The sequence below is a fragment of the Papio anubis genome, chromosome 3 (assembly GCF_008728515.1).
Source record: "Papio anubis isolate 15944 chromosome 3, Panubis1.0, whole genome shotgun sequence".
NCBI classification, from domain to species: domain Eukaryota; kingdom Metazoa; phylum Chordata; class Mammalia; order Primates; family Cercopithecidae; genus Papio; species Papio anubis.
The window spans coordinates 67,335,110-67,350,925 of NC_044978.1; the positions used below are offsets into that span (position 1 = coordinate 67,335,110).

At 32.5% G+C, this 15,816-nt stretch overlaps 1 protein-coding gene across 11 annotated transcripts in view; it reads right to left on the bottom strand.

Annotated features, from left to right (window-relative positions):
- The window catches only part of KIAA1109 (KIAA1109 ortholog), a 215,935-nt gene that overhangs the window by 171,980 nt on the left and 28,139 nt on the right, over nucleotides 1-15,816 (bottom strand). For all 11 annotated transcript variants that reach the window (XM_021938761.2, XM_021938762.2, XM_021938768.2 and 8 more), the window contains exons 7-13: nucleotides 11,379-11,565; nucleotides 10,095-10,176; nucleotides 9,503-9,696; nucleotides 7,515-7,594; nucleotides 5,195-5,345; nucleotides 1,181-1,337; nucleotides 698-776 (exon numbers count right to left, since the gene is read on the bottom strand). In XM_021938761.2, the coding sequence (XP_021794453.1) occupies nucleotides 698-776; nucleotides 1,181-1,337; nucleotides 5,195-5,345; nucleotides 7,515-7,594; nucleotides 9,503-9,696; nucleotides 10,095-10,176; nucleotides 11,379-11,565 (930 nt within the window). The remainder of the gene's footprint in view (nucleotides 1-697; nucleotides 777-1,180; nucleotides 1,338-5,194; nucleotides 5,346-7,514; nucleotides 7,595-9,502; nucleotides 9,697-10,094; nucleotides 10,177-11,378; nucleotides 11,566-15,816) is intronic.

Consider the following 15,816-nt stretch of genomic DNA (forward strand, 5'->3'; position numbering starts at 1 on the left):
GAATTTCATCTTAACTGCTCTCAATTACAAATGTAATAAGAAAATGGAAATAAGAAGGCAAAATGAAGTTATAACAATTTGATAAATTTAACAAAAAGTACTTATTCATGTTATTAACTGTGTCAGTGCCCATACTTCAAGTGCATGATGAACTTAGATCATCTAAACTCAGATGAAACTAAAGTTGTGAGGGCACTCTTTTAATATTTTTAACGTGAAATGTTCTGATTTATTGAAGTTATGCCACTCGAAGTACCCAGCTTACTCCCTGACAAAATCTACTAATAATATAACCTAAAACCAAGCCTTGTAGTCATCCAATCAATTACTGCCCAAATGTCAGGTACAGGGTTCAGCACTGAGAATACACTAAAGAAAAAAAACAGCACCTGCTCTCATAGTGCAACAGTCTAACTGGAAAACTATGCATTAAGTAAAGTATGCTCAGTCCTACAAAAGAAATGTATAGGTTATAATAAAAGCATATAGTTATAAGACTGAACTTGATTAGAAAATGTTTCCCTTCTCTCTAAATGCTCAATTACATAATATTTCCCTTGAATGACTATAGGCACATCAAAATGTAATAAAAAACTGAGAAAACCTTATTAATGTTAGTCTAAAATGATTAACAAACTTTATTATTTGTAATTATTTCTTTAATTATTTAAAAAAGAAAATAACAGTAGCAGCTTACCATTTTCTTCAACTGTCATTGGAATATTAATTTCTAAATATGAGCCAGCTCCTACATTTACATGTACAGCATTTGTTTCCTACCAAAAGAAAAAATTAATTCATATAAAACATTAATTAGAATTATTCTCCCATCTTTACTTTTCAGTTATTACCACAGAAGAAATTATTGATATGTTAAATAAGTATTAAAAGTTCCTAAGAACAAAAGTTCAAATTTTTACCAAAAATACACTAAACAATTTAGCCAGATATAAAGGAGAAAATGAGCCAGAATATAGCATGAAAGTCTATTACTATTAATTTCTTCCCATTATTTGACATTTAATAAAATTATGATGAAAGTAAAATACATACAATTATTTGAAGGGAAAACAGCTCATATAAGCTAATCCAAGTATGGGACTAGTCACCAGGAAAAAACTCTGAAAAATAATGTTAAAATTTTAAATACTATTTTCTACTATAGTACTATAATAATTACCCTATTTTTGGTAAACAGCAAATCAATTGTAGCATCTGCAATAATATTCATTCGTAATTCAAAAGCAAGGATCTGTCTTGGTCTCCCAGGCTGTGCAATTTCAGAAACTTTCAGGACTTGATAATCAGGTGGAAAGAAAAACTTCCATAAACAATCTCTACATAAGGAGGTAGAAAGAATAATGACATGTTATTCAAACAAAATTACCTCTGATAAAGGACCAAAATCAATATTCTAATTTTTTATTATCATTGCTATCACATTTAACAATTAGACTGTCTTCTGCAATATTTAACACTTCCAGAGACCAATGAGCTTTGATTACTCAATAGACACACGATTATCAAATGAGATATAAGAGAAAATTTGCACCATTCAAGTGTACTGTAACAAATTAAAGACTCTCTACAAGTATATAAATTGCCCAAATGGCAAACAAAGAACTGACAGAGGATAGCTTAATTAAAATCATTATTCCAACCTGGACAAGTTACTCAATCTTCCCCAGAAAATTTGAGCTGCTTCCTCTTCTGTAACATAGGAGGTAATATATCTTGTCTCATAGAAAGGTTTGGAGGTTTAAATGGTAAGATACATGGAAAAGACTTAGCAGTGCATGGCACATGGAAGACATGGCTATTTCTATTAATTTCATAATCACTTTAAATCAATATTATATAATTAAAAGGCTAAAGAGCAATAGATATCTAAAAGGTAAATAGGTATTTGGAGGCTAAAGTGCTAATGTTTTTGCCTCCCCTTATCATTTGACAAAGGCGAAAGAGCTCAAGAAATTTTCAATTCAGAGTCTTCTACATGAGCTAACATTAGTATTGTATAATGTTACTCATACATTCAAAGAAGGTGCCAGTCTATGGCTTTAAAACAGGAAGGGATGAGTCAGCAGTGACAGAAAATGCTACCTAGAATAAATAAGACTGGGAAAAATTAGATGAACCAGACAAAATCTGTACAATAAGTCTCATAGACTATAACTTGCTATCGTTAAAATATATGAAAGAAAAATAAAGTTCTGCAAATGTTTTGAGTAAGATACATAAATATAGAAAATTAAGAATATTAAGGATAGAGAATCCATCAGACGATCATTGACTACAAAGTGCGTAGATAGCAGGACATAATGAGAAAGGCAGTAGACCTGAAGGGCTGATTTGAACCTCAGCACTTCATGCTTTAGCTTCACTATCTTACCCAAATCACTGAACCTCTCTGCATCTCCATTTTCGCACAAGTAAAATGAGTTCATTACATCTGTCCTATGAATCTCCCTGGGTTATAAGGATCAAGTCAGAAAATACTAATGAAAGCACTTTAAGTGAAAGCAATAAAAAAAAAAAAAATGCCAGACAATGTTAGGAAAGTTTTTATTATTATAATCATCATCTGAAGATTAAGTTTCATTTTAAAAGAGTTTGTATTTCAACTCTGTCATGAAAATTCATAAAAAGAAAACATGAAGTAAAAACTGAATAATATCTTAAATATTCAGACAATCATGTAAAGATAGTAGAACTGACATCAAAATCTAGAAACTAAAATCATGTTATGATTATAAAATCTCTAGGCTAAAACTATGCTATTTTTAAAGTCAATAACTTCTTACAATGCTAAGAGAATTATCCAATAGCAAAACAGCTGAGATTTCTTCCTGTATGTCTTATGTTAATAGATGGCTACTAAGAAAACTGACCTTACTATTCATCGCTGATTACAGTTCGTATTTGTGCAGAAACTCAATACAGAGAAGGAGAAGAGGAAACGGTTGCATAATACCTTTTGAACATGTAATTCAGGAGACAAATATTGCTCACATTAGTGAATTAAATACATGTGAAAAATACATTTTTTTTTCTTTTTAAATAAACCTGAGTGGTTTTTTAAAGTCCAGATTAGAAATGCATTGCTCTTCTCTCCTGGTAGTGGAAAAATCTACTGAAAGGAGTGGTTAAAGCAAATTTCTATCTTCAGTGTCATTTCTCGATTGCACTTTAGTTTGGGTTTTTGTGTAAATATACCCTAAAACTTATGAAAAATACATAATGAAATTAAACACAGTTTAAGAGAATCACACTTTATTTAAGTGCTAAAAAATGCAAAAATACTTCATGGCCCTATGTTAAAGCATTATTTTCATTTTTTCTTCTCAAACAATATATAACTGTTCTGCCAACCAAACAAAATAAACTTTTCTTGAGATTTCTGAATATAAACAGATGTAGCTCTATTACTTAATGAAACGTAAAATCTCTCATTTTCAACTCCTGCATGTCAAATATAACATGACTTACAGGAAAAATTTTACCATTAGAGGAAAATTTAAATTCAATAATGTGAAAAGTATTTTCTTTCTAACCTGAAATTTTATGCTCTGTTTACTTTCAAGTTTAACAAATGACCTAATGCAGAACTTAATGAAGTATTGTTTTAGCATAATGCAAGAATTTTCAAATAACGAGCTTATTCATTTACCATATAATTGTTAGCTACTTAATGAGGCAGATATTCCTACATACTACAGATACCAAGATTAATAGAATATACTACTTGACAAAACATATAATTCTAATAATGCTAGCTAGATAGCACTTTTTTAAAAAGCATTTAAAAAGTCAATACATCAAGTTAGTATCAGTACTCGTTCACTAATCTATCAATGCTCCTGTAATATCTGCTCAAGTGAATGAGTTGGCTTGTATTTCTCTATTCAAAAACGCTAGTTCATGAATAGAAAAACTAAACTAATTTTAAGCAATGTCTAATTTTGTACATAAAAACTTAGGTGCTCCCTCATACTTAATGGTAAATATTCCCTTCTTTGTTTAAAATTCTTCAAGAAGTAGAAAAATGTTCACAATATATTAAAAATTAAAACTACTTTAAAATAAAATGACATTATAAAATCCATACTTCTTAACCACTATAGACCATAACTACAGGACAATCCTCCACTATCCTCATGCATTTATAAAACTCTTCCCTTGCCTCAATGATTCACCCTCCTCTTCTTTCCCTGGCTAACTCTCAATTATCTTTCAAAACTTAATTTACATGTTACCTCAACCAAAAGCCTTCCCCAATTCTTCTCTCCCCTAATCTTTAATATAAATTATATACTATATACTAGGAATACCAAGTAACCTAAAAATTCATTTGTTGAAGTCCTAACCCCTAAAATTCATATGCTGAAGTCCTAACCCCCAGTACCTCAGAATGTGACTACATTTGGAGATGGGGTCTTCATAACGGTAATTAAGTTAAAATGAGGTCATTAGGGTATGCTGTCCTAATCCAATATGACTGGACAGTATGATCTGGACACAGAGGTACATGAGGGAAAGACCACATGAAGACACTGGAAAACAACAGCAATCTACAAGCCAAGGAGACAGGCCTGGAACACATCGTTCCCTCACAGCCCTCAGAAGGAACCAACCATGCCACCATCTTGTTGGAGGACTTCTTAAGACTCTAGAATTGTGAGAAAATACATTTCTGTTGCTTAAGCCACATTATCTGTGATGCTTTATTAAGGCAGCCCTAGCGAACTAGTAGAGTACTTTTCTAAGTTCTTCATCAAGACCCTTTACTTACCTTTATTATAGCACCTAATATTACTCTTTTGGTTCTTTCTTCCCCACTAAAACTGGAAGACATATGCCTTTTATTTCTAAATTCCCATAGTCCCAACAATATCTGGCATATAGTAGAGGATCAATAAAGAAATCATTGTGGATTAAATCCAAAAGAAAAAACAAATGAACCAACAAATACACTCTTCATTCACCATCTTTCCAATCAATCAGCTCCACTTTTGGAATGAACTTGCTTGTGGAAAAGCCACAAGCAAGTTATTATTTGGATCAAAATGTTTAGTGATATCTTCTTCTGCTGTAATAAAACAGTTTATAAAAATTTTAAGCTAGATTTTATTTCAAATTATATGCATCTCAATATATCTAAAAGACTTATTAGAAATATAATATACTCAAGTACCTCTGCCTATCGGCCCACGGTCCATAATTAAAATCTGTTCCTTTACCACAAACTATATCCAGTCCCCAACATGGAGGCAAGTCTTGTAGTTTGCAATCTTCACTGCTCATTTCTCCTTCAATATTTTCTTCTGTTTCTTCTGGAACAAGTCCTGTATTCCAGAACATACAATATAAAGGCAGTTATTTAAAATGGCCATTAAAAAGTTTCCTTACATCAGCAGTTCCAACATTTTTGGTCTCAGGAAACCTTTACACTCTTAAAACTTATTGAGAACCTAAAAGAGGTTGTTCTCATATTGTATTACATCTATCAAGAATTACTATGTTCAAAATTAAAAGTCAGCAATTTTTAAAAATATTTCAAAAATAAACTCATGTTGACATATTTAATGTAATTAAATATAACATGTAATATAAATATAAAAATTAAATGAAATTTTAATCTCATTTTTAATGAAGAAAAACCATATTTTCTAAAACCAAATAATTTAGTGAGAAGTATTAGAGGGGTTTTTTGGGGCAAATCTCTAATGTCTAACTTAATAGAAAACAGGTGGATTCTCATAGCTGTTTCGTCATTCAATCTGTTACTGAAGGATTTGGAAAAGATCTGGCCTCATAAAGATATGTAGATAGAAAAGGGAGGAGTATTTCAATAGCTTTTTCAGGCAATTTTTAATACTCTTCTTTGATGGTACCCCAAAATTCAACAAATGGAAATTTCTTAAAGGTTAATTGCAATGTGGAATCTGAAGCCATATCACTAAACTTTTCATACTCTGTTATGTTAAAATCTACTGGTCTATCTTGCACTTCGAATACATTTATCTATGCATGACTTTTATAACATCATGCACTGGTCATTTGGGAAATACGGGTTCACTGAGCAATGTAGATTTTTTCCAAATGTTGACCAATTCCATTATTAAACATGTAAAAACATCACCATTTAAAAACATCACCCTTGCTATATCATTGGTGGTCTCATCATAAAAGCTGTTAACTATTGGGATGCTGTCAAGCTCATAACAGCAGACTCAAATTTTCCAAAGTTTTTCACAAGAAAGCTCAAATTACAGTTTGTCTGTAACTACTCTTTCAAATAAAACTGGCACTCCATGAAAAAAACGCAATTAGTGCAGCTTGCGACTTAATCATACAAGTGCTTTTCCTCAAGACACCAGAATATTTTGGTATGCAGCACAAGCACTTTATGTGTACTTCCCATTTTCTCACACCAAATATTAAAAACACTTTACTCAAAGGTCAACATTTGACAAAATAAATAATTTCTACTGCTTTATCAAGGAAATTTTTATGCGATATTGACGTTTTGTTGTACCACAAATGTGTGGCAGTTGAAAAACACAATGACTACTAGTATAATTAGGAACCACTTCCTTGATTAGTGTTAAAGCAACAACAGTTTTACCCACCATTGCTCTGCACCATTAGCACAAATGTCAACATGGTGAAAGGGCAAATAACATCTTAGTTTTACTTTCAAAATACTTTGACCTTAAATACTTTTATACTCTGAAAGGTATAAAAAGAGCGGAAGTATGAAAAAAGAGCTTAAAACCCAATGTTTAGATACTTTTATAAAATGGAAGCCACCTGTCAAGAATTTTAACTAGATGGATTTCAATCCTCAAACTTTAAGTCTTGAATCTAATATACTAAGCTTCTAAGCTAAGATGAACTACCTTAACTATTACTACATTCTTTAAAGGTTTTCACTCATGATCATCTGCATTCTCAATTTTTGAGGTTTATCTATGAAAACTGAATTTGAAAAAAATAATGTTCTCTTTTAATCTACAATACTAAACTAATGTTCAAGTTTTGAGAAATGACACAGATATTTTTCAGATATTTTCACTCATATCTACATTTACCATTTCCTGTTGCCTAAGCAAGAAGATTTAAAATATTACTAGATATCAGCATTTCATAGAACAAACATAATTGTAGCTATGAAACATACTTTAAAAAAAAACAGGCCAGGTACCATGGGCTCGTGCCTATAATCCCAGCACTTTGGGAGAATGAGGCAGGAGGATCACCTGAGGTCAGGAATTTGAGATAAGCCTGGGCAACAGAGCAAAATACCATCTCTACAAAAACTGTAAAAATTAGTCAAGCACAGTGGCATTATTCCTGGCATCTTAGCAACTCAGGAGGCTGAGGTAGGAGGATTGCTTGAGCCTGGAAGGTCAAGGGTAAAATGGACTATGATTACGCCACTGCATTCCAGCCTGTGTGACAGAGACTCGGTCACTTTAAAAAAACAGCAACAACAACAACAACAACAATACCTGGCTCATCCATGTAGTAGTAGATGTCAACATCATTTGACTGCATCACCACAAAACCTTCTCCCATTAATCTCGGTGGTCTATAAGAAGGTGGAGGGGAAAGCAAACTAAACAAATCTCCAGAATATAAAATGTTCAGTATCCTAGTTAATGCTGGCAATAGGTGAAAAGAAAAAGAAAAAAACTAAAAAGTACATAACAAGTAGCATCCTGAAAAGAAAGAAAAACATCTTTCCCATGAACAATCATCCTAAGAAATTGTTCCATAGTTCTATTCTTTATTAGACTCAATAATAAAATGACACTAAAAATTTATCAATAAATTAGTTCAAGAAGAAAAAAAATTTAGTTTTAAAAAGAAAAACTTTGGTTTTATATTTTTCATTTTCAGTTTTGAATGAGAGAAATCGATTTAAAACAAAGTTTAAATACAATGGAATGATGATCACTGGAATAAAATGATCATATTCTGCATTTACAACAAAATTAAAATTTGACCATTTTATATTAATAGCTAAATAATAAGTACCATTTTATCTAGCTGTACATTAAACTATAATCATTCAAGAACATTAAATAAGACAAAAGTTGTCATTTTTATCTTCATATTACCTATTTCCATGAATATTTAATCAACTTGAAATAAACCTAGAGCGAACACTGTGAACTCTAACTCTGGAATGAATGTTTTTCTACCATCAATAATTTCCCAGAAACCATTAATCTCTGTTTGCTTTGATTAAACAACTTTTCTCTTTGTCATACATACATCACATATCTTCTTGCATATCAAAATTAACTTCTCAATCATTAGATAACATTAAATGCAAAAACTCAGCAATTTTTTTCTAAATATGTATTAAATCACAAAGGTTAATGTTTAATATCATCATGTAATCTCCACACTTAGTTTTAACAAGTGAAAAATACAATTTAAAATTTTTTTATACAAATTATTAATAACAAGACACTTTTTCATCTTACTCTCTATAATTTTTCAAAAACATCCTGTGCACTCATACACATTTGTGTGCACAGTCCACATTCCAGAAGATTCTTAACCAAGTCCATGATCTTGAAGAGGGAGCCCAGGTAGACCCAGTCACTATGACACTCAAAAAGGAAAAACCCTCTTTCTATCATTCTAGCCAAATCCTGGAAAATCGAATACCAGGCCAGTCAAGAGTTAGAACTAAAAAGGAATAATCATGTTTCACATATAACCTCATAAAGTGCCTACACACAAAGATAAAAGCTGAGACACTGTACAAAAACTCTCCATATGAACACTTAAATTACATAAATTCAACCACAGAGTATCCTTTACACACAAAAACCACAAGAGCCCATCATTCTCCCACTCAGCATTCCACCACACTGAGTGAGTCCAGTGTACATCATTCCTATAATGAGTCTTATAAATACAAGCAACTACTTCACTGAAGGAAAAAAAAAATCTGGAAAGCTAGATGGAAAACTGACAGTTTGGAACTTAAAGAAATGTCAAGTGGGTCGCAAAACTATACCATCTTAACTTCACCAAATTTTCCAGGAGTAATTTCAATTCAATTTTCAACTTTCACTAACTCAAAATGGTATTCCACTGTAATGAATCTGTTCAATTTACTCTTTAATATGACTCTAGTCATATCTTCTAGAAACAAAAACCTACCTGTAATGTGTCTCTCCTAACATACAAACAGGAGCTAATTGCACAAAACAAGTTTCCAAAATACAATTAGAAGGAAAAACGGATAAAAAAATTACAGTTATAATCATGCAGAAAAATATTTAAAATTAGAGTTTATCACTGGATAGTATATCCATTTATCCCATAAAGAAGGACTACACTGTTAACTGCTTTAATAGAGAAATGTACCTAATTTTTGTACAACTTGTAGCAAAAAAATTAAAAGGATGTTCAAGTTTCTAGCTGTATCCGTATTAGCTATAAGAAGATTTTTATTATTTTTATAAGATTTTCTTACTCATCATTTTGAAGACCAACATATCTTGGACTAGGAACAAGCATGACTCGAACATTTTCAAGCTTTCCTTTCACAATATGCATGAATTGGTCAAGATGACTTGAAGGTGGTTTTGTAGTATAAGTTAAGAAAGCATCATCAAAGTTGATGCACAGAGTTTGTGGTTGGTAGTGATTTCCAAAGGCCAAACGTCCCTAAAAAAAAAAAAAAAAAAAAAAAAAAAACCAGATAAGAGATATTACATCATGCTATTCTGGCCATATTTCTTTCTTTAGCTAACCTAATAACAAACATTTTCAAACAATAGCTTAATGATTCCACTTTAGGACTATGTGCTATTTAAATTACTCCACTGGTCAATTTAAACCCCTACTTAAAAGAAAATTTAAGTATTTAAAGAAATTTAAACACAAATTTGTCAGAAAACAGTATCGAGGTTAAAATAATTATTTCACTTATACTTTACAGAAATGAGAACTAAAAGAAACTCCACAAAATTATTTAATTTTCTTACATTAAAATCATATTTGCAAAAATTAAAAGTTGTACATTATTACCCCATGAAACAGTAATTGTAGCAGAATTTACTTACTGTGCTCACATTGACCTTTATGACTGGAATAAGTGATCTCCACGAAGATGTGGGGTCTTGGGATTCTGTTTTTACTTTAACTCTAACAAGAAAAAATACAACTGACATGAATAAGAAAAACTTAAATACCCAAGGACATAGTTCGCTTCCTCACAATACCATACCTCACAATATCAGTTTACTTTTCCAAATACATCTAATGACTAGTTCAGTAAACAGAACAATGATCATCTGAAGGAATACTAATAGTCCTAAAGCTGTCTACTGGAGCACTCTATCATATCAACTTTTAGATGGATAAGCTCTAATAATAAAACTATGTTTTTAGAATAACAAGCTTTAATGACAAAACAATAAGGGACGATATGCTATCATTACATCTACCATTTTGCCCATTATGTTACCAAACGACATTTTTTAAGACAGCCAAAATTGTCATTAAAACATAAATGATTAAGGTACAAGTTACTTTGATGTTTGTCTACTGTTTTAAGCACTTCTGAAAACGAGCCAGTTACTCCTCTTCCTTCCCTTGCCCAAATGCCTTGTGCCAAATTAATTCTCCCTTAATGAAATGAAAATGATAAGCCAAGAGTAAGAAAACTGGCCCTATACAAAGTACACAAATTTTAAGAAATGAAAATTTCACAGCAATTCACTAAATAGATGGATAATATATAAATAAATATGCGTGGCTATGTCCCAATAAAACTCTACATACAAAACAGGCAGTAGGCTAGACTTGTGCTATAGGTCTAAGTTTGCTGATCCTGTTCTAGAATAATTTTGTAGGTAGACCTACATACACAGATATGTATTTTTAAAAGCAGACCTACATATACAGATATGGAACGAGCTTACAGACAAACTGCTGCATAAAAAGCAAATTACAGAACAATACACACTATATGAGGCACATATTCTAAACATATATGTTTAGAAACACACAGAACAAAATCATGTATTTGTACATGCACCTTAAATATGTATGTATACATTTATGTACATACATTCAAAAGGATAAAAACTAAATTCATAACGGTAGTTATTAATACAGAGAAAAGTAGGATTCGTGAACGGGGAATAGAACACGACTTTTTTAGATTACATATTCTGTATTATCACAATTTCTCAAATAATTATACAATTATTTATGTTACTAAAAGTTTTAGTTAATTTGCAAAACAACATTGGGCTCTGTCTAGGTGCACAGCCTCAATGATATTCCAATAAAGACAAATGTTTAATGCCAGAGATTAATAAAATTCAAGTATGACACTGAACCTTTCAATTTTCGATTGGGTTCTTGTCCTTCCATTTTCCCGTGTTTTATCATCTTCTTTCTTGGGTGGAATTATTGTTGGCTCCAAACCAAACAACTCTTGAAGGCGTCCATAAAGATCCGAACGATTATAGACATGAAATTCAAAGTCATTGACTGTGATGTATAACCTGGTTTCTGCCTTTGGATCTAAAGACACCAATTACAAAAAATTTTTTTAGTCAACTTTTCAAGAACTTCAAAGTTTTTATGCAAACATTTTTACACAGCTAAAGTAATTTAATTTATTTTAAAATAGAATTCTACGATACAGAGAGGCATACTAATAAAATAAATACAAAACACTGGACAAAAAAAGAAAAAAGTTGATGTTTCTGTTATATTTTAATTTAGCATTCTAAAAACAACTTTAATTTCTAGATTCCAGTTACATACTGAAAAAAATTAAAGATTTTTATGCTAAGAATAGTAAAGTATCATTTAAAGAGTAAAAGTACACTTTTATCCTAATATAGCCATAATTTTATACCAAAATACATGCAGTAAAATATTTAAAGTATGATGCTTTATTTAACTATCATATTGGTATTTGAACTTTTGCATCACAGAAACTACAATTTTTCATAAATACTTATTTCTTTAAACACACATAACACTAAAACATAGGTTTTACGAACTTTGAACTTCAATCTTCTCTTAAATAAAAGACATAATTACATTAAGTAGAAATAGCAATAGTAATTAAGGAATCCATTTAAAGTGATGGATGAGGCACTTGTTTCTACTCAGGAAATAATCTAAAACAATGCATCACATGTCAGCCAAAGAGTGCCACAGAAGAAAGGTACCACAATCAATGCTTTCTTTTGTTACCAAACGAAAGAACTACCTTTTTTTTCTGGTACCTCTTTTTATAACCTTTATCCATTTTTATCTCTATTAAACAAATTCAAACATTTATGGATATTTAATTGTTTTCCACTTTATAACAGATGTTTTTGAAAACTATGAAGTTTACAAAACTCTGATTTTATCATCACTTGGCTGAAAAATCCTTTCTTTTCACCTAGTAATCTACTGTCATTTATAACTTTATTCCTACAGGAAAATAGGTTTAACTTACAAGTTTGAGCCAGCCAAAATTACTTTAGATTTCACTATTACTTCACTAGTATTTAGTCTTCTATCATTTTGCTATTATTCCCTCGCCCCACATAGCCTTTCCCCGCTTCTATACTATATGATGTCCTCCTCCCTGATGAGACTGGCGTAAATGGGCTAGTATTTGGCGTCTGTAGAAACAACGAAATCAGAATATTAGGGGAAGATTTCGTGTCTGGAAAAAGTATTCCAACAGCTAGAGCAGTTGTTCATTAGATAAGTTTGAACAAAGGCTAAGTTTTGTCATACAATAAGGTATTCTGAGAGAGTTTGAAATGGGCATTTTGCAGTTTCCCGTGTATGGTTTAGAAAGGCAGTATGTTAATGAGTCTCTAGACTGTGATTGTATAGTACCAGTTGTTAAACCAGCATTTTTCCTTTTTTCTTAGCAACTGCTATGAATTTTCTTTTTTTTTTTTTTTTTTTGAGACACAGTCTCCCTCTGTTGCCCAGGCTGGAGTACAATAGCACAATCTCCGCTCACTGCAACCCCCGCCTCCCAAGTTCCAGCAATTCTCCCACCTCAGCCTCCCAAGGAGCTGGGATTACAGACACCTGCCATCATGCCTGGCTAATTTTTGTATTTTCAGTAGAGACAGGGTTTCACCATGTTGTCCAGGCTGGTCTCCAGCTCCTGACATCAGGTGATCTGCCCGCCTCACCCTCCCAAAGTGCTGGGATTACAGGCGTGAGCCACCGCACCTGGCCCTACAAACTTTTCTTCTTAGCAACTGCTATCAACTGTCTAAAGAATAATTTTAGGTGGCATTTAAGTGAAGATATCTTACTTACACTGCAGAGATGACTAAAATTATTCCTAAGAGCCACGTTCTTTCCAGTCTTGGCTCTGACACATTCACTTAACTTTGAGTAGGCCCAATATTTCTGCCTTAGATTTCATTTGTAAAGTCTATCTAGTTTATTTCTTAGAGAGATTTACTTTAGGTGCATATTTTCCCCTGCATGTCACGCTTCTATTAATCTTGCAGTCTATTTGTTAGATGATTTGCTCTTTTGTCTAAACTTTTCTTTTTTAAAAACATATTTAGTTAACATAAGCCATATTTCTAACAAGATTACAGTGGAGCTGAAACAAAAATTTTTTTGTTTATATAGCTGGTTTATGATTTTGAAAGAAAAATGTATCTCTTTGTATATTTACACTGTATATTTTATTCTCAATTATTTTCAGTGTTTATAATATTTGTGTGAATAAATAAAGCTGTAGGGGGACAGTGAGGTTGGAAAGTAGAGAAAGCGGTCTATTTGAACTAATATCCCATGCTATTAACCCTAGAATTTTGTTCCAAAGAACAAAACTTGGAAACAATTGATCTCAAAACCCCTCATCGACTTGGAAATAACTAATACTTTCAAAACCTCTCATTTTGCTGATTAAGAGAAATTCCTGTAACTTGTAGAGTCAGAGCAAAAACCTAGGTCTGCTAACTTCTACTCCAGTGCTCCTTGTATTATAAAACAGCCTTGTCAACTGGGGCCCAAAGAAGTCCTTGGAAATTCTTACCATAAATATTGAATGCAGCTTGTGGAAAGGATGAAGACACCTGCAGTATCCAGAGGCAACTGACAGTTTAAAGCTAAGCCTAATGACACTGACCACTTTAGAATTTTCTGATTTTAGAAGTTCTCTGATTCTAGACAGGGTCTCGCTCTGTCCCCCAGCATGGTGTGCAGTGATGCAATCATGGCTCACTGAAGCCTCAACCTCCATGGCTCAAGCGATCCTCCCACCTCAGCCTCCCAAGTACCTGGGACCACAGGCACGTGTCACCATGTCTGGCTAATTTTTGTATTTTTTGTAGAAACAGGGTTTCACTATGCTACCCAGGTTAGTCTCAAACTTCTCGGCTCAAGCAGTCCTCCCACCTAAGCCTTCCAAAGTGCTGGGATTACCAGTGTGAGCTACTGTACCCAACCCAGCTTTTTTTCTTTTTGAGAAAAGTAGTTACTTCATTTGATCATGAAATATTACATCTCCAAGTATGAAGTCAAGAATAACTGACCCAAGTGTCTTTCATGAAAGAGGTGTTTTTGATAAAAATCTTTAACAGGTATTTATATGGCATTCACTTTATTAATTATTGTGTTAAGATGGGAGGGGGATTTAAAAAAAGAAAGAGGGAAATGAGTGCTACTTGAATCGATTTGGTGGAGCAGATGCATATGAACACTTACAATTAAAGGAGAAAGGGAGCAGTGAATATGAATGGAGGAAAAATACTGAGAACTTCTAACTTTGATATAGACCATTTGGTATGGGCCCAACAGGGTCATGGTTTGACAACAGAGTTCTGCCCGTTTGTCAGGAAGCAGAATGGTAGATGGAGGGCTCTTGTGAATGCCTTATTCCTCAAGGAGCATGCATGATGATAAGTGGGTAGGATTATGTCAGACAGATGTGGAGGGGACGGGAACTCAGATGGAATAACTGATTAGACTAATGGCACTGAGGTTAGAAAATGGGTGTGTTTAGAAATTCAATTTGGTGGTAAATTTAAGGTAACGGGGTAATAGGGGATGATTTGGAAACTGCGTATGGAGGACGCTGAACACCTGGCAGGCACAGTCAATAAACTCAGGAGAGGGCAGGGGAGTGCCATAAACTCAGCTTCTTTGAAAGGACATAGCAAAATGTAGTCACTACTTCAGATTCATACACCTCAGGTTAATAGAAATAGCTTAAATACTGGCCTTCCCTTGACTGACTTTCCCCCATAATTTCTGTCAAAGTCTTGAATTCTTTTTGTCACTCTTTAGATATTAGCATATTGCTGTCTCTCTGTATGCTATCTGTAATTGCCCATAATCTAGAGCAGAAATATTATAATTTTTGGATATTCTGTATTCTTCTTAACATTTAAGAATATTTAAATTGTTTTTGGCTTGAGTGTTCTTTTTAAAATTTTTTGTGTGCCAATGATTTTCAATAGAAAAAAAGATTCCACACCTCTACTTTACAGTGATGTTAGAGGTTGGTAGATGTTATCAATTATTACTTTTGCAATTACTAACAATTTGCTCAAACGTTTACCTACAGTATGGCATTTAATTCTCATCAAGCAGAGCACAACATTGGTGAAGAGTCAATTAAGTTTTCTTCCCTGTGCTTTTTTAAAGGAAATTCTCTAGTATGAAGGATGACATTCTTAACAAGATGCTCACTGTCATACCCTTCAAAAGTAAAGACATAATGTCAAATAGTAATGCAGGAATAAATAATTTAGTTTAAGTACATTATTGGTCTAACATTACTCAGGG